Source organism: Actinia tenebrosa, unplaced genomic scaffold (genome assembly GCF_029948245.1).
Source record: "Actinia tenebrosa isolate PJP-AT-01 unplaced genomic scaffold, QUT_ActTen_1.0 PGA_scaffold9__36_contigs__length_13948895, whole genome shotgun sequence".
NCBI classification, from domain to species: Eukaryota; Metazoa; Cnidaria; class Anthozoa; order Actiniaria; family Actiniidae; genus Actinia; species Actinia tenebrosa.
The window spans coordinates 4,718,237-4,736,131 of record NW_028292586.1 but is presented as its reverse complement, the minus strand read 5'-3'; the positions used below and the strand labels follow the sequence as shown (position 1 = coordinate 4,736,131).

Here is a 17,895-nt window from a genome sequence, read left to right as displayed (position 1 = left end):
ATACGACTCAGTGATAATGCTCTCAAAAGGGCTGGTTAATATGTTCACAATTCTTTATTTAAATTCGATATTTGTGAAGCCTTTTCTTTTTTATCATGCTTATGAGATTCCATGGTAGCTTCTTATGGACAAACTCGTCTATATACACAAGGGAGGTATTCTACTTGATAATGCTCTCAAAAGTGCTGCTTAAAATGTTTATAATTTTTTATTTAAATTCGATATTCGTGAAGTCTTTTCTTTTTTATCATGCTTATGAGATTCCATGGTAGCTTCTTATGGACAAACTCGTCTATATACACAAGGGAGGTATTCTACTTGATAATGCTCTCAAAAGTGCTGCTTAAAATGTTTATAATTTTTTATCTAAATTCGATATTCGTGAAGTCTTTTCTTTTTTATCATGCTTATGAGATTCCATGGTAGCTTCTTATGGACAAACTCGTCTATATACACAAGGGAGGTATTCTACTTGATAATGCTCTCAAAAGGGCTGGTTAAAATGTTCATAATTGTCTCCCCGATTATTAGGGCGCTTGTGCCCGGTTAGAAGAAATTCGAGACATTAATAAAGTTATTATTATTATTATTATTATTATTATATTATTATTATTATATATTTTTTCCTTTATATTTGTAGCCCTGTAGTTCTAGTAGCGACTGAAGTCACTGAAATATTTCTTCTGAATATTTGTTTGAGGATTGTGCGATATCGTTGGTTTCTGATACAGTAGATAAAAGGATTGCATGCCGAATTGCACAAAGACATAGTATACACTACGAAAAATCCAGGCAAAAAGTCATTTCGGTTTGAAGAGGTCTTCATCTTGACGAGAGTATAAACTAAGATAGGTACCCAACATAGTGCGAAAACTCCTACAACTATCGCTACTGTTTTGGCTGATTTTTTTTCGGCGAATATTCGGAATCGATTCGTTCTTTCGGGTGAAGGGTTTTCAGAAGGATTGATGGAAGATGCTGCTATTCGTTGGATTACATTCCTGGAGAGGTTTTCTTGCTTGTTAGCGACGTAAAATATATAAGGATACGAAGATAAAGTTCCTAACAACAGCAAAGAGGAAATTCCCCAAAGTAAACCGTCTGGTAGAGAACAAACCCTGAAGAAAATACCAAACAATGTTGAACAAAGCCAAACTGCTAGGATTACGACAAACACTTTCTTTCTGGATAAAATACTCTTGTATCGAAGTGGAAAACGAATTGCTACCAGTCTATCAAAGGTGACCACCAACATCGACGCTATCGAAGCAAGATTCGATACATAACCAGTTATATCTAAGATAACATCGAATGTCGTCCCATCAGTTTTGTTGTAATAGTTTATATGGTACATAAACAAAGGTTGTGTGGTTGATGTTACAAGAAGATCAGCAATTGCAAGAGACATAATAAGGTAGTCCGTTGCACCGTTAAGTGTTCTAGACTTCATTATGATTATCAACACCAGGGTATTCCCAGTTGCACCAACAATACTCGATAAAAAGTTCACAACTGTCAAAGAAAGCGCGTATGGAAGAGAAAGATTGAAATCCTCTGTTGTGTTCGACATCTTAAGAGCGACTAGTCTCTTCGTTTTCTGGTAATCTTCGCGTGAGGGATGATAAGCTTACTGCCAACTCACTGCCGGAGTCAATTTATTATCCTTATCAATTGATATTGAGCACTTATCTTAGTATTTCATTGGGCAGCCACGGTAGATCGGTAAATCATCTTGTTATTCTTCAAATCAAGCCGCAAGTGGTTCCCCTGAAATGCGAAAAAAACTTAGTATTTAACTCCTGGCAAATGATTTTTTTATGGAAAAAAAAATGGAGGGGAGAGTGGTGGGGAACTTTACCTGTTTAGCTGAAGTTCTTGGTGTCCGTCGATCTTTCTCGTCTAAACTCTCTGGCGCAAATGTATTTCTGTTAGGAATAAAACGTCATTTGTAGGGAATTTTATGCATTGTTTATACGGTCATCGATTCGAGGGAGTGAAGATTGACGTGTGAATCATTCGATAGTTTTCAGGTGGCGTTTATCATTAGGTTTTATTATGACTTTTATTATAAATCATTAATAATTCATGAAGGAAACACAATAGAAATCATGACCACGAAGGAGGTTTTATATCTGATATAGATTCGTCTTCATTTGCATAAACTTTAACTTGGATTTTCTCTATCAAACTTGGTTCATTTTGTAAAGAATTCAGTACAATATGAGAACATACATCATGAGTTTTTGAAGCCGTTTAATAACCTCGCGATAAAACACCCCTGCTCGTTTATTAAACAGTGATATTATTAACACGCGCCATACATTAAAAATAGCCATTACTGAATACATCTATTAAATCTAAAAAATGAATGGAAAAATGATTAGAGAATTACGCAAAAGATAAACATAAAATATCATATGCATTCATGTATACAAGAATGTTTTGTCTACAGTAGGTAATATGTATTGGTTTAGCATGGTTTTGGCTTTCAAAAGATTATCGATTCGCGTTAGCGGGAAGACAGTGGGGAAGAAGAAACGCGATGCCGTACTGACAGAAACGGAAAAAAGGAACAAAAATAACATTACGAAAAAACATTACGCCCAAGATAAATAGGTCTAGTTCAAGAGTCTGTTCACAAATATAAAACCTGTCACTTTCAAGATCACTACTAAAGTGGAAATTAGAAAAAAATGGAAGGAAAGAGAAGAATAATGGAGGATTTCCGTTCTTGTAACAAAAGCATAGCAATAATGTTTAATGTAGAAGGAAAAGACGAGCAGGAAAGGAATAAAAGAAAAACGTTTTTTTTTTTGGAACACGTACCAAAAAGATAATGTAGACACGACACTTTTATGGAAAATCTCATTTAACAAAAAGTGATCGAAGGAAATAGGATACAGGAATAAAAAATGGAAAAACGGAAGAAGGAAATAAAGAAACACGAGGGCGTAAGAAAAAAGGATATTTGAAAATTGTTTAAAATTTTGAAAAAATTGATAAAAATGAGCTATAGATAAATGTGCGAAAAAAGGTGCGAATGCTTTGTTATGTAAATAATTTAAATAGAACAGTAGAAAACGTTTCCTGGATGCACATGGTATAGTATCAGTTTTAAGTGTTATATTGATCGATATCACATGTGAGTAGAGTTTGTTAGGTCACACGCTTGATTCAAGTGTTTTCTCCGGGGTCTCTGTTTTTCCTACTCCTCAAAACTGCTAACCAGGTGCTTTGTGGCCCGAAATGCATTAACCCAGTGGTTGTTTCAGGGATCGATAGAATATTCCAGTTTTGAGTTCTCTGTTGCAAAGGGTTAGGCCCCGTCCACACGTATCCGCAAATTTTTTTACGGATACGGGTTGCGTCCACACGTGTCCGCAAATTTTTGTGTCCGTATCCTCAAATTTTACGAAAACGGATACGGGTGGACGGTGAAAACGATTCGAATACGCTGCGCGTGGACGCAAACATTTTCGTATCCGCAAAAAATAATTTGCGGATACAAAAATTTCCGGATACGTGTGGACGGGGCCTTAGCCTCGATTTTGTTTGGAATATTCACGTGTTCCATTGAAGGTTCGTGGAATTTCAAAGTGTTTGTATTGTTGAAGTTGTGCATTCTTTACTTTATCGTCAGTATTTGTGAATATTTAGACACTGATTCTAGGCTAACACTGAGTAAATGAGTCTGTAATCAAGGAACACAGCGGTAATTTAGAAAAAGGTCTATAAAGAACATGTAAATAACATTGCAACGTGCAAATATTTCTTGGGGCTTTTCGTTGTCGTATATACCCAATCATAAAACATTTTGCGGTAGATCAGTCTTGTCAAAATTGTCTACAATTTTACTGTTGATCATCGGCTCTGAAATTCCAATTTCCGCCCTACCCCCACCCACGTGAACAAAAAAAATTTGCCTTTCTTAATCGTTTGAAGGGACAGGAGAGGGAGATAAAGGGAGCTTAATTTTTCACGTGGAGTATCATTTAAAATCTAATTTTTTAATCAAGTGAAGGACAAATTGGAATGAGTGACCATTCCACCGACATCTCAGTCCCTTGTAACAAAGACACTCGTCGACAATTCAATGACCAACGAAACGGCGCGACTGTGTTTTCCCGCCTGGCGAAGTCACGTGGCCTTAGACCAAATTCTGCTGCAAGCTTCTCAAGAGAAGGAATGTGAGATTTCGTTTTCCTACTGCTGTTTGGACTGGGATCTAGGAGTGATGCTCGCACAAACGATGTGACTTCTTCTGTAATGTTGCAGTAGTCCAAGAATCCTTGTTTACCCATTGAATTCGCGATAGATTTGTTCCCTGTATCTTTAAGAACTTTTTGTCTGACTGCACTTCCAACAGTTAAACCCATTTTCTTGTCATAAAGAAGTGGAAGTTGTCTTATCCAGTTTTGCGTCTCGGTGACAACCACAGCCCACTTGTTTCGTGCATTCAACAAAGGTTTCATAAACTTCAATAGATCTCCTAGATGGATATAGTCCCACAGGTTGGACGTCATAATCCTGTCATATGTCATACCTTCTGGTAGGTAAGGTGTGACGTCAGTGCAGTTGCTCAAGATGAATGACAGGTGAATGTTATCATTCTGTAGTCGTGCAGCACACTTTCTCAGGACATCAGTGATGTAGTTATTGTACATCACAGTCAAGGAGTTGGTTTTAGGGTACATTGCACTGACAATTCTGTAATCCCAGCCGTTGAAGGGGAAAGAATCGGTTGGTACGCCATATTCGTAGGATCCTGAGTTCGAATCGAGCTGAAAGGAAGATCCCATGAGGGTAAAATTTTCTTTTGTCAGGTTCTTCCTGTTTTGCTCACTGCAAAGCATACCGTTTTGTAACCACTCTTGAGCAGATCTCTGATGTTTCCTCGGGATTTCATCCCATATGCTGCGCTTCTATCGTTGTCAAACTGTTGACGTCGTTGCCCAAAGATATCGAATTCTTTCCTGGAAAGATGTAGCCAAGTTATCCAGACATTCTTGAGACTGCTGAATTGTTCAGCGTTCATTTTCATGATACCATGCGTGATGACTTCAAGGTTGGATATTTGTATCAAGTCACGCAAGCAAGCGATAACAAACTGATGGTCTTCCTCGCTGAGATACAGTGAATACCATATCTGGGTTACAGACCTTGCTTTACTCTCACCACCTGAAATATGTACGAGAAACATTACTCTTATATTATGATTACAAATATATCCTGTAACTGTAAACACAGATAAAAATATTCAGAGAAATAGAAGAAAGTCTGCGAATACATATGTATATTGTATGATGTTTAAGCACTCTTCACTTAGCAATAAATAGTGAACTGACTCACCTTTACAAAGAAGATACAGCAACAGCACAGTTCTAGCAAGTGTACAAGAACAGATGTCGTTCATCACGAACGTAACTTTGCCTTGATATTCTGCGTCTTGTAGTTTGCTTATGGTAAAACAAACTTTCCTCGGATCACCAACTCCACACAGAAGAAGTGACAAAGGTTCCGTGTATCCCATCCCTTCATTCATGGGAAGGTTTAACAGATCAATAGCAGGAGTGTTGCCCCAATAATAAAGCTGTGACATCCCTGGTTTAACCATTCGAATGGTATTGATCATGTTGAGTCGAGATCCAAGTTCTATCGTTTCTTTAGAAATTGCTTGGCATTCTTCTTTGTGGCTTTGCCAAGCTTTTACTTGACACTGTCTATCGCAGAACCAGACCTTCATACAGTTGGTGCACATCTTCAACTGTGTTGTCTTCTTCTTCTTACATCCATGGCAAACATATCTTACAGCGACATCTTCACACTCGCTACCGCTGTGCCTAAACTCATCATTGATCCTACATCGATCAGTACAGTAATACGCCATACCACAAGCGCCACACTTCTTGCCTTCGCTTGTAACCTTGTCACATCGCCAACACTGGAACTTTGAATACATCTTGATCAATGCAAATAAAATTTAACCTGAATAATATGATCTCCTGTAAAAGAATTTCAATTTGCACTGTCAGTGAAAATTCTTGGGAAATGTATATTTTAAGATCTTTTATATATGCTAATGATTTCTGGGAATTGTACGAAAGAAACAATGACGTCAAGCAGTGATAAATTTTCATACCGGAAGTACAGGTATCCATACAGTGTTTGCAAAAACCTCCATTACAGTTAGTGAACGTATTATATATTATAATTGAAGATATTTAATAATAGTTTTTCTCTTGTTTTCTCACTGGACTCTGAAGACGACTTCCGCTCAGGTTGTCGAAACGTCAGTCACCACCAACAACAGTCTTTCTCTAGACTACACTCACCTGGACCATTACACTTCACAACAAACTGTCAGTCACCACCAACAACAGTCTTTCTCTAGACTACACTCACCTGGACCATTACACTTCACAGCAAACTGTCAGTCACCACCAACAACAGTCTTTCCCAAGACTACATTCATTCACCTGGAAATCACACACAACCAAATAGTTTTTCAATTGTAACTTTTTAAAAGTTTTTCTCGAGTTATCATAGAACGACAATAGAATACAATAAAATACAATAGATTTTCTGAATACATCAACTGAGTGCTATGTAGATTATCCCAGTACAGGAGCAGCTTTGCTACTTTCTTGTTTTGACTACCGTACTTGAATTTTTTTCATTCACCGGAAGTCCATATAAGGGAAATGATTTTCAATCTTATCAAGATGTTAATATTATTCATGTATGATTCACCTTTACGGCGCTAGCCGTCACGTGGTATAAATTGTGTTGAATTGTGTTACGGTCACCAAGAAGTTTGGACATCGTTCTCGGATTCCCATACAAATTCACTGAGTGACCGTAACGCAATCCAACACAATTTATACCACGTGACGGCTAGCGCCGTAAAGGTGAATTGGTGACAGTTGGTCTTGGCATCTTGTGCCAATATAACATATTAGAAATCTTTCCCATGTAACAGATCTATAAGTTTGATCATTCATTCCTGTAAAAATGTATTCGAAGTTCCAGTGTTGGCGATGTGACAAGGTTACAAGCGAAGGCAAGAAGTGTGGCGCTTGTGGTATGGCGTATTACTGCACTGATCGATGTAGGATCAACGATGAGTTTAGGCACAGCAGAATCGAATGTAAAGATGTTGCTGTAAGATATGTTTGCCATGGATGTAAGAAGAAGAAGACAACACAGTTGAAGATGTGCACCAACTGTATGAAGGTCTGGTTCTGCGATAGACAGTGTCAAGTAAAAGCTTGGCAAAGCCACAAAGAAGAATGTCAAGAGGTTTCAAAATCGATCATTCGACTTTGTTCGAAGGTACAAGAGAAATACGATTGGCTTGATAGCATACCAGTGGGCATGCCTGTCACTTATTACTGGGGTAATTCTCCTGCACTCGATCTGTTAAACCTTCCCATGAATGAAGGGATGGGATACACGGAACCTTTGTCACTTCTTCTGTGTGGAGTTGGTGATCCGAGGAAAGTTTGTTTTACCATAAGCAAACTACAAGACGCAGAATATCAAGGCAAAGTTACGTTCGTGATGAACGACATCTGTTCTTGTACACTTGCTAGAACTGTGCTGTTGCTGTATCTTCTTCGTAAAGGTGAGTCAGTTCACTATTTATTGCTAAGTGAAGAGTGCTTAGACATCATACAATATACATATGTATTCGCAGACTTTCTTCTATTTCTCTGAATAGTTTTCTTTGTGTTTATAGTTACAGTATATATTTATAATCATAATATAAGAGTAATGTTTCTCGTACATATTTCAGGTGGTGAGAGTAAAGCAAGGTCTGTAACCCAGATATGGTATTCACTGTATCTAAGCGAGGAAGACCATCAGTTTGTCGTGGCCGGCTTGCGTGACTTGATACAAATATCCAACCTCGAGGTCATCACGCATGGCACCATGAAGATGGACGCTGACCAATTCAACAGGCTCAAAAAGGTCTGGAAAAAATATTGACATTCAAGAGCAGCAAAGGCGGTCGTTGGTTAAAGAGTGTATTGAAGAGAGCTGGGGAGTTGATTCCTATCTTGGAAAGATGCCACCTAAACATCGTACGTCCGTCAATGACTGGTACAAAAAGGGCTTACTTTTGCCTAAAACCAACAGAAAAAACCTGACAAAAGAAAACTTTACCTTGACTGGCTCGTCCTTGCAGTATGAAAAAAATACAGGTTCATTTGAATATTCGATCCCCGGATGTAGCTTTCCCTACCAGGGATGGGACTATAAAGTTGTCAGTGTTGTTTATCCTAAAGTGAAGTGTGCGAATGAAATGTACAATAACTACATCATTGACGTTCTGAGAAAGTGTGCTGCACGACTGCAGAATGATGACATTCAATTGTCAATCATCTTGAGCAACTGCACTGACGTCACACCTTACCTACCAGAAGCAATGACATATGACAGAATTATGATGTCAAACTTGTGGGATTTCATTCCGCTGCGAACACTGTTAGCCTTAGTGAAGCCTTTGCTGAATCCACTCAACACTTCTGCTGTCATTGTCACCGAGTCCATCAACTGATCCGCATTTTATCCAGATCTTTTTGAAAACAAACTGAGCTTTAGAGATCTGTTACCGTGCAGTGATCTGAGGGATAGCGTCTTGAAAGATACAGGTGGCCGTAGCAATATTGCAGACTCTCCTGACCCGTATGCATTTATAGAATACTTTGATTTCAAAGCAGAATTCACGTGCTTTCTTCGTGCGTCTTTACTTTTCTCTAATTTCTCTGGGCGCGAGAAAAAAACCCTTCCATCAGTCAATCAACTCGCCGCCGAGCTCGGCCTAAAGTTACGTGACTATACTTGTTGCGAAAACAAAGTCGCGCCGTTTCGATGGATGTTGAATTGCCGACGGTTGACTTTGATGCGAGGTTTAGGGCGAACGGTCGAATGGGTTCTCGTTAATTAATTTAAGAGAGAATTCTTTTCGCATTCAAGCAGTGAGCGCCAAAAACCATTTCCTTGAAGAAAGGCTGTTGTACAAGGCTAAAATCTTGTTATTCAGAAAGTTTAACTTGTTTGAAGTGGAGATTACCGATGAAAGCAAAAATTTTATTCGAAAATGAGGTTTAGGCCTTCATTTGCTTATTTCACAAATGCAACAAAACATCTTTGTACAATTGAAAATGCCGCTTCAAACAATCATTTTATCATAGTACATCAGTTTCTTGAACTGTTTTAAAAAGGTTTTGAGTGTTAACCCAAAACGAAAATTGGGATCAAAACTCATACGAAAGTCTAGTTTTTGGCGCTTTTTGCCATTATTGCTTGTTATTGAAAAGCATTTCCTCTTAAAATAGATAACTGCCAAGCCAATTAAATTGTTAAAACACTGGAGTAAAAGCGAAATGAATTTTTTCGAGAATTTTCATCCAATCACGAAAAGATTCAGCGCTTTTTTGATCTATTTACAGCAAAAGCAAAGTGAAATGTTTCTAGATTTTCATCCTATCACGAAACTTGTGCTCAAGAGATTGTGGCGGGGAAGTTTTTTTTGGCTTTTTTATGACAATCTTGACACCGACTTCCTGTGGTCATCGCCCAAACAAATATCTCTCTTTCTTTACAAGCTGAAAACATTCTAATAATAGTTATTATTATTAAAAATGCAACGAATACGATAGAATTACATTTAAAGACCCGTCATGGGTCCTGGAAGGATCTGCATCTTCGTGATTTGTATCTTACTCTACTTTCAAGGTATTAAGAGTAAATTAATAAGGAATATTATATCTCCTAATTTGGCTTTTCTACATCCGAACGAATTAAGCCAGTTCATAGTTTAAGAATCGTCTTCAGTGCGCATGCGATTTTATCCCGTATTCTCACTTTCTTTTGTTTAAACCTTCTTCTGTTCTTGATTATACAAAAGAAGGTGCAATGAAAACGATTCTTAAACAACGAACTGGCTTACTAGCGATAGCTCAATATTATTTCCTATAGTAACAGGTTTTCAGCACAATAAACAACGGTATTTACTTCGAAATATAATGATAATGATAATTATAATAATGACTATATTTCAGCATATCCACTAAGTGGCTATATATCTGAACAATTCTCGAAAATGACTAAGGTACAAATAATACGAAAAAAGTAATATAGTAAAAGTATGCATAGAAAAATATAGATAATAAAAATATATGGTAAAACGTATGATATTACATATAGAATAAACGATAAAAACAAGTAAATAATAAATATACAATACCTATTTAAGCTCTTCAAATGTTTAGTGTTTCGGTTGTGGCGTTTGTTTGGCGCTTATTTGGAGGCGGAAATTATTTGAGGGCGGCGCTGTTTAAATGGGAACCTGGGTTCGAACTGCGACCACAAAGCATCTATGGAATTAATTAAGAAGAACAACCAAGGTACAAGAAATACGAGTACGTTGTCTTACTGTCTAACTCTAGGGTGGTGAGTTAGTTATAGACTTGGAAACTGAGCCAAGGGACGATACAAAGTATTATATACATACAGTCAATGTCATTAACGTTGTCCACCAAAAAAAGACATTTGCACATTCACACATTCACACATTTAGACATTTACACTCTTAGACCAATACAGTCATGTGTGTGTTTCTGTTATTGTGTTACGTATTTACAGACACACTGCCGGTGAAAGCTCAGAAGTGTAGACGTACCAATAAGAAGCCCTTCAGGTACTGTTTGGATCGGCAATGTACCTCAGACAGCGATTGTAGAGCCAATGAACAATGTTTGTGTGACGGAGACTGTGGCTTAAGCTGCGTTCAAAATGGTATGTAAAGTCATCATTGTTTGTGCATACTATACCCAAGCCTATCTGCCTATTATGTTGCTAGTGGTAGTGGTGTTGACGTTGTCAATGATTATGAGGATTAAGTCGACGATTATGGTAGTGGCGGTGGCGGTGAAGATGATGATATTGAAGATGATGGCTGTGGTGGTGTTGGCGGTGAAGATGATGATATTGAAGATGGTGGTGGTTGCGGTGGAGATAATGCTGATATGTTAAAGATGATGATGGTGGTTGTAGTGGAGTTGAAGATGATGATGGTGACGGTGTTAACGTTGTTGATGATTATGATAATTAGGCCGATGATGGTGAAGATGAATTGATGATGATGATGATCTATCTTGGTGGTGATGGTGTGGTGATGGAGGTGAAGATAGTGATGGTGAAGATGATATGACGATGATGATCTTGATGATGATGGTGGTGGTGGTGGTGGTGGCGGAGATTATGATAATGATGGTGATGATGATGGTAGTGGCAGTGGTCGTCGTGGAACTGGTGATGATTGTGGTGGTGAAAGTTCGACAATGAGATAGCCTGTACAACAGCCTTGAACGATTTTATGATTGCTTATTTTATTCAATTATGCAGGTACGGATTGTGGAAATCTTGATACCCCCAAAGCTCTACGTGTGAGATTGAGCGACGGCACCAAATTTGGAAGTGTTGCCCGTTTTTCTTGTAAAGGGGATCAGTATACACTACGATGATCGAAGAAACGAGTCTGCAGAGGTATTAGAAAGTGGGATGGAAAGGCTACAAAATGTAGTAAGTCCTATTTCATTTTAAAACATTTGATGTACGTGTGTGAGAGTTATAATTAATTAATAATAATTAATTAATTGATAACTAATTAGTGCTTGGGAGAGACAGAGAGAGACAGAAATGGAGGAAGAGAGACAGAACCGGAACTCGAAGAAAAAAGGAAGGTAAAAAGGCAGAAGGTAGAGGGTTGAAAAGAAGGAGTGGGAGAGGTAATACAAGTTGTGTATGAATCATATGGTCAATCCTGATGAGTTCTGCAGTGCCTTGTACTAAACACACGACCGGCCTATTGATTTCGTTTCAAGGAATATTTTGCAAGCATCCTGGAGATATTAAATATGGTAATAATAACGGCGATAAAAAAATATACCGTGTTGGAGCCACTGTGAGATATTGGTGTTTCCCTGGATATGATATGGAGGGGCAGAGTGTAACCGAATGCAATAACAAGGGAAAATGGAAAACAACACCACCCAAATGTGAAGGTAGGTTAAACGAAATTATTTTTTTAATATTTATTTTTAACGATTATTCACCGAACGCAGAGTATATTGTCTCATAATCACTGGTTGTTCCTCCAATCACATCATGCGAAACTCTATATTCATCATCATCATCAGTTATCACCACAATTATCATCATCATCATCATCATCATCATTATCATTATCATCATCACTCATCACCACTACCATCATCATTATCATTATCACTCATCACCACTACCATCATTATCATTATCATTATCACCATCATCATCATCATCATCACTCATCACCACTACCATCATCATCATCATCATTATCATTATCATTATCACCATCATCATCATCATTGTCATTGTCACTATTATGATCATTATCATCATCATCATCATCATTATCTTCATCATCTGTTTGGCGAGCTGGCTGATTGGCTATAGCGTGGATAGACAAATAAACGAATGATCAAATAAAAACAACACCATACACCGACCGAAAACTATTCTAATTCCATAAATGAATATTTTCTATATATTTCCCTAGCACCATCTTGTTCGAAACCTATACCACCAGATAACGCCTTCATCTACAGCAGACAGAGACTGAAAGAGAAGTACAAATACAACGAAGTAGTCAGGTTTCGATGTGAACACGGTTACTACGCTTCTGGATCGTCTTTCCAGAGGTGTCTCGCTAATGGATGGAGCAATTCTGATTTTAGATGCATCCGTAAGTTTACATAGATTGGTTTATCCCTTTTAGGGAATATCCTTTTTTGGGCACTCCTAACATATTTCAACATTTCTTTCAAAATATATCTATGATATTTTCACACCACGGAAGTGTCCAAAAAGTTGGAAGTTCTTACATCATTACATCTTTCCATGATCTTGATTTTTTCAGTGCATGCCTAAAAGTACCAAGACCGTTAACTGTAAAAGCTGTTTTCTATCATTTCTGAAACTAATTCAATCATCTCTTATCCCAAAATCTATTTGCCTATGGTTTCCTCTATTTCCTCATCTCCACGTCTCGTACATAATATTAGTCTTCGTAACTGTGTTCTTTATACGTTTTAGCCAAGAGTTGTGGTGATCCTGGTAGTCCTGTCAATGGCAAAAGACAAAGTTACGTCTTTATATTTAAGAGGAAGGTGTATTTCAAATGTAATCGAGGATATAAGCTTGATGGACCAGAATACAGGCAATGTCAGGCCAACCAGAAGTGGAGCGACAGGACACCAACCTGTAAACGTAAGATAAATTTTCTCTCCTTTTTTATGTTTCCTTGCTTTTCTTTCATCAGCATTAATTTTCTCATGTCAGCGATAGACTGTGGACGTCTGGAAGATCCAAAAGACGGCGAGAAGGTAGAAGAAACTTCTACAGGCTTTAGAGGTAAAGTCGTATTTGATTGCAAGAAAAAAGGCTTTGAAATAAAGGGATCTGCACAACGTGTTTGTCAAGAGGATGGACAGTGGAGCGGAATCAATACTACATGTGAACGTAAGTATTTTCAAAACTACTTGGTCGCTGGAGGGGGATGGAATGACAACAGCACATTTTAAAACAATAAAATTTGATTTGACAGAACAACAATATTACGCTTGGCTAAACATCGCGAAAGAAGAGAATTAAGCTTAAATTTAGCCTAAATTTCTATCATTTTAGCCGATGTAAACAAACCATGACGTCATTATGAAATAGGGCAATTATAAAGGTTTTAGGTTTGATAAATATTGCTATTTTGCTTTTAAAGGTGTGGAGTGCAAGATTCCTACAACACCTCATAAGGGTGAAAAAGAGCCAGAAAAGAATAAATACGTGTATGAAGACAGGGTAGAGTTCAGGTGTGACACAAACTACACGCTGATTGGAAATAGTTCCATCATCTGTCAACATGATAAGACATGGACAAGGGATGCACCTCGATGCTTGGGTTAGAATGCATACCATATAAACGTTTGACTCGTAACTGACCCATTTATCTTTTCTTTTTTTTTTACTCTTTACAACTGCTATTTTCATAAACATGCGAAACCAGTAGCTGCGATCCGCGCGATGAAATTTGTTTTTTCGACGCTGTCAATTGAAACTAATCAGTCAGTACCTTTCACAATTTTGACTGGCGGCAGTAAAAAAACAAATTCCAACGGGCAAATCGTGTTTGGTATTAGGTATTCCAACAGCTTCTGTTCCACATCTGGGGCAAAACTTAAAATTCTTTTCTATCTTAAACCCACACAAGTGACAATACCGATCGCCATTTTCATTTCAATCCTACTAAACATTGGGCATGCGTTCCCAGTTCCCAGCAAGCGGAGAACATGAGTAGCCGCCAGTCCACTTGAAAAATATTTTTGCACTGGGAAATATTTTTGTATTGGAAGGGTTTTTGTATTGGGAAATATTTTTATTGTCTGGCATACATATATGTGTGCTGAAATACACATTCTTGTACTGACATTAATATATTTGTACTGTGTTTGATATTTTTGTGTTGCCCTTGTGGGCCACCGTAAAATGGCAACTTCAACTACTTGTACGTTTATGATAATAGTAGTAAGCTAACTTTGTGTGATGAAGGGAGCCCATTTTCTCTACTCTCGCTTAAAATATGATTTTGATTTTGATTTTTTCCCATTTGTAGACGTAATACTAATCTACTAACAATTCACACTCATGATTGTAAGCTGCAAGGCTGCTAATAGCACCTTAATATGCAGCCCGTAAAGTCCTCCAGTGGTCATAAACGTAAAGCGCATTGAGATATTTGAAATGCGCTATATAAGAAACTCCCATTATTGTTATTATTATTATTCGTAGCTCCTTGTAGAGATCCTGGTATACCAATTGGTGGTCAACGGTACAACCATTCATTTCTACACAACAGCATCGTTCAGTTTAGTTGTAATTCAGGAGGGACAATGAACGTTTTGCATACAATAAAATGTACCGATGGACGATGGAATCCCGAACCACCAACATGCTCTGGTAAGATGAATATATTATGCTTAGGGACTGAGGTGCGGTACCATCTCTTGAATCAAGAGACACATATAATATATTTAAATCAAATCGATACTGAGACTCTCCCTAATGGTGTACGAGTCAATAGATCATTCGGTCTTTTGCCTCATGGGATATTCTTCGATTGCACGTTACGTCATCGCGATCTCTCGTGGGAGCGTTGCTGCCGTTTAACAAAACATGGCCGCCATGTTTTTGCCTTTTGACTCTCTTGGGAATGCTTGCAACCCATCAATTGAGTCGCAAACCATGTGGACTTCGAGTCTAATTGTTAAATTTTCGTATTACTCTAGTTCTACAAATCAATTTCTTAACTTATAGTACACTCAACAAAATTACTCGACTCTGATTGGTCGAGAGGAGTACAATTATAGCGTTAATTGTACTCCGTAGGAGTACCGAATTAAGTCGCTATGGCAACACGGCCAAAACAATGACAAAACAATTATTTTCTATCATTTTGCACTTTAAAAAACATAAATAAAATTATAAAGCCGTAAGAACTAATCTTTTTTATGCATTTCAGTTGCGCGATGGACTGAAAATCGGACGCCAAATAGACAAAGATGAATGGCGTCGCTTCGCATTTTTTACTGAAATTTTGTTGAGTGAACTATAAACAAAAAATCGCACGATCTTCTCGTACAATTTGGAATTAATAGACACTCGTAATGTTTTGAAAGTTCTTTAATTGCACTCGCCTAAAGGCTCGTGCAATTACAAGAACTTTCAAAACATTACTCGTGTCTATTAATTTCCAAATTGTACTCGAGATCGTGCGATTTCCTATACTAATGTTAACGATAATTCATGATCAGTAGTTGTTTGGTATATAAGACTGAAGGATCTCTATCAAGTTCTGGAATTGCAAAGTCAGATTCAATATCTTCACACATTTCTTAAAACACCCTTAAACGACAGAGAATACCCTTTTCTCCGCGTTGCGTTGTTTTTAAATTTTACAAACCATTTCATCGATTTGTCCGAACTCTGCTTCGATTATCGATTAGATCAGATTATATAGACCAGACTAGATCAGATTAGACTAAATCGGCCATGAGTTTCCTTGAGTTTTTCTGGCATTTCGCGCATCAATGCTTTTGTTTTACTATGGTGTTTGCGATTCTTCGTTGGAATTCCAAGAAGGTCGTTCGAGGTTCGAGACCAAAGAATCCTCACAATGGTGGAATAAGCAGTCATACATTGAAGAACTTCTACTTCGTCATTAAAAGCTTGTTGGTGTGGAAAATAACTCACCTGTATGTAAACGTATGTACATGAATCGTTAACATTGAGTTATGCAAAGTTTTCGTTGTTTATCTGAATTTTTGTTTATGTTTTTTCTCATGTATTATTAGTATTCCAGGATTATGTGGCAATTCAGGAAAATATGCACAGTAATGGAGGCTGCACAGGATCTGAATTCATTGAAGGAAGAGAAATCAATTTCTGTTGTGTCACAGTGGCTTTGATTTGATTGGATCGCAGACCTCGTTTACCTACAGGAAATGATAATGATGATCATGATCATGATGATCATGATGATGGTGATGGTGGTGATGATGATGATGATGATGATGCATGATGATGATGGTGATGATGATGATGATGGTGATGATGATGTGTGATGATGTGATGATGATGATGATGATGATGCATGATGATGATGATGATGATGATGACGATGATGGATGATGATGATGATGCATGATGATGATGATGATGATGATGATGATGATGATGATGATGATGATGATGATGATGATGATGATGATGATGATGATGATGCATGATGATGATGATGATGATGATGATGATGATGATGATGATGATGATGATGATGATGATGATGATGATGATGATGATGATGATGATGATGATTGATGATGATGATGATGATGATGATGATGATGATGATGATGATGATGATGATGATGGTTGATGATGATGAGTGATGATGATGATGATGATGATGATGGATGATGATGATGGTGATGATATGCATGATGATGATGATGATGATGATGATGATGATGGTGATGATGATGATGATGATTGATGATTGATGCATGATGATGATGGTGATGATGATGATGATGATGTGTCGATGATGATGATGATGATGATGATGATGATTATGATGATGATGATGATGATGCATGATGATGATGGATGATGATGATGATGATGCTGATGCATGATGATGATGGTGATATGATGATAGATGATGATGATGATGATGATGATGATGATGATGGTGCTATGATGCATGATGATGATGCATGATGATGATGGTGATGATGATGATGATGGTTGATGATGATGATGGTGATGATGATGATGGTGATGATGATGATTGATGATGATGATGCATGATGATGATGATGATGATGATGATGATGATGATGATGATGATGATGATTGATGATGATGATGATGCATGATGATGATGATGATGATGATGATGATGATGATGATGATGATGATGATTGATGATGATGATGCATGATGATGATGATGATGCATGATGATGATGATGATGATGATGATGATGATGCATGATGATGATGGTGATGATGATAATGATGCATGATGATGATGCATGATGATGATGCATGATGATGATGATGATGATGATGATGATTGATGCATGATGATGATGATGATTGATGATGATGATGATGATGCATGATGATGATGGCTGATGATGATAATGATGCATGATGATGATGGTGATGTGAGGATGATGGTGATGGTGATGATGATGATGCATGATGATGATGGTGATGATGATGATGC

At 37.6% G+C, this 17,895-nt stretch overlaps 3 protein-coding genes and 2 non-coding genes across 7 annotated transcripts; 3 read left to right on the top strand and 2 right to left on the bottom strand.

Moving 5' to 3' along the window:
* Nucleotides 1–607: 607 nt before the first annotated feature.
* Nucleotides 608–10,308, bottom strand: LOC116308744 (melanocortin receptor 5). The gene is made up of 3 exons (XM_031719224.2): nt 10,253–10,308; nt 1,859–1,925; nt 608–1,767 (listed from the first exon to the last, which is right to left on the bottom strand). The coding sequence occupies exon 3, from the start codon at nt 1,568–1,570 to the stop codon at nt 629–631; it is 942 nt and encodes a 313-aa protein (XP_031575084.2). The 5' UTR covers nt 1,571–1,767; nt 1,859–1,925; nt 10,253–10,308; the 3' UTR covers nt 608–628.
* LOC116308741 (uncharacterized) lies at nt 2,237–6,056 on the bottom strand. Its single transcript, XR_016118806.1, has 2 exons — nt 5,350–6,056; nt 2,237–5,178 (listed from the first exon to the last, which is right to left on the bottom strand). It is a non-coding gene; the product is annotated as an uncharacterized LOC116308741 (transcript).
* Nucleotides 6,908–8,692, top strand: LOC116308742 (uncharacterized). The gene is made up of 2 exons (XR_016118807.1): nt 6,908–7,624; nt 7,796–8,692. It is a non-coding gene; the product is annotated as an uncharacterized LOC116308742 (transcript).
* On the top strand, nt 8,957–12,011 carry LOC116308746 (protein lev-9). The gene is made up of 4 exons (XM_089024713.1): nt 8,957–9,741; nt 10,651–10,803; nt 11,413–11,589; nt 11,892–12,011. The coding sequence occupies exons 1-3, from the start codon at nt 9,687–9,689 to the stop codon at nt 11,529–11,531; spliced, it is 327 nt and encodes a 108-aa protein (XP_088880839.1). The 5' UTR covers nt 8,957–9,686; the 3' UTR covers nt 11,532–11,589; nt 11,892–12,011.
* On the top strand, nt 11,947–16,713 carry LOC116297957 (protein lev-9-like). Of its 3 annotated transcripts, none has more exons than XR_016118808.1 (7): nt 11,947–12,071; nt 12,611–12,796; nt 13,147–13,320; nt 13,393–13,572; nt 13,826–14,005; nt 14,893–16,365; nt 16,455–16,582. XR_016118808.1 is itself a non-coding variant. In XM_089024696.1 (7 exons), exons 1-7 carry the CDS (start codon nt 12,002–12,004, stop codon nt 16,571–16,573), a joined length of 1,077 nt encoding a protein of 358 aa, XP_088880822.1. In that variant the 5' UTR covers nt 11,947–12,001; the 3' UTR covers nt 16,574–16,713. The 3 variants fall into 3 exon arrangements, 2 of the variants coding, with proteins under 2 accessions (XP_088880822.1, XP_088880821.1); XM_089024696.1 differs by having other exon boundaries at nt 14,893–15,060; nt 16,455–16,713; XM_089024695.1 differs by lacking the exon at nt 16,455–16,582 and having other exon boundaries at nt 14,893–16,368.
* The last annotated feature ends 1,182 nt before the right edge of the window (nt 16,714–17,895 follow it).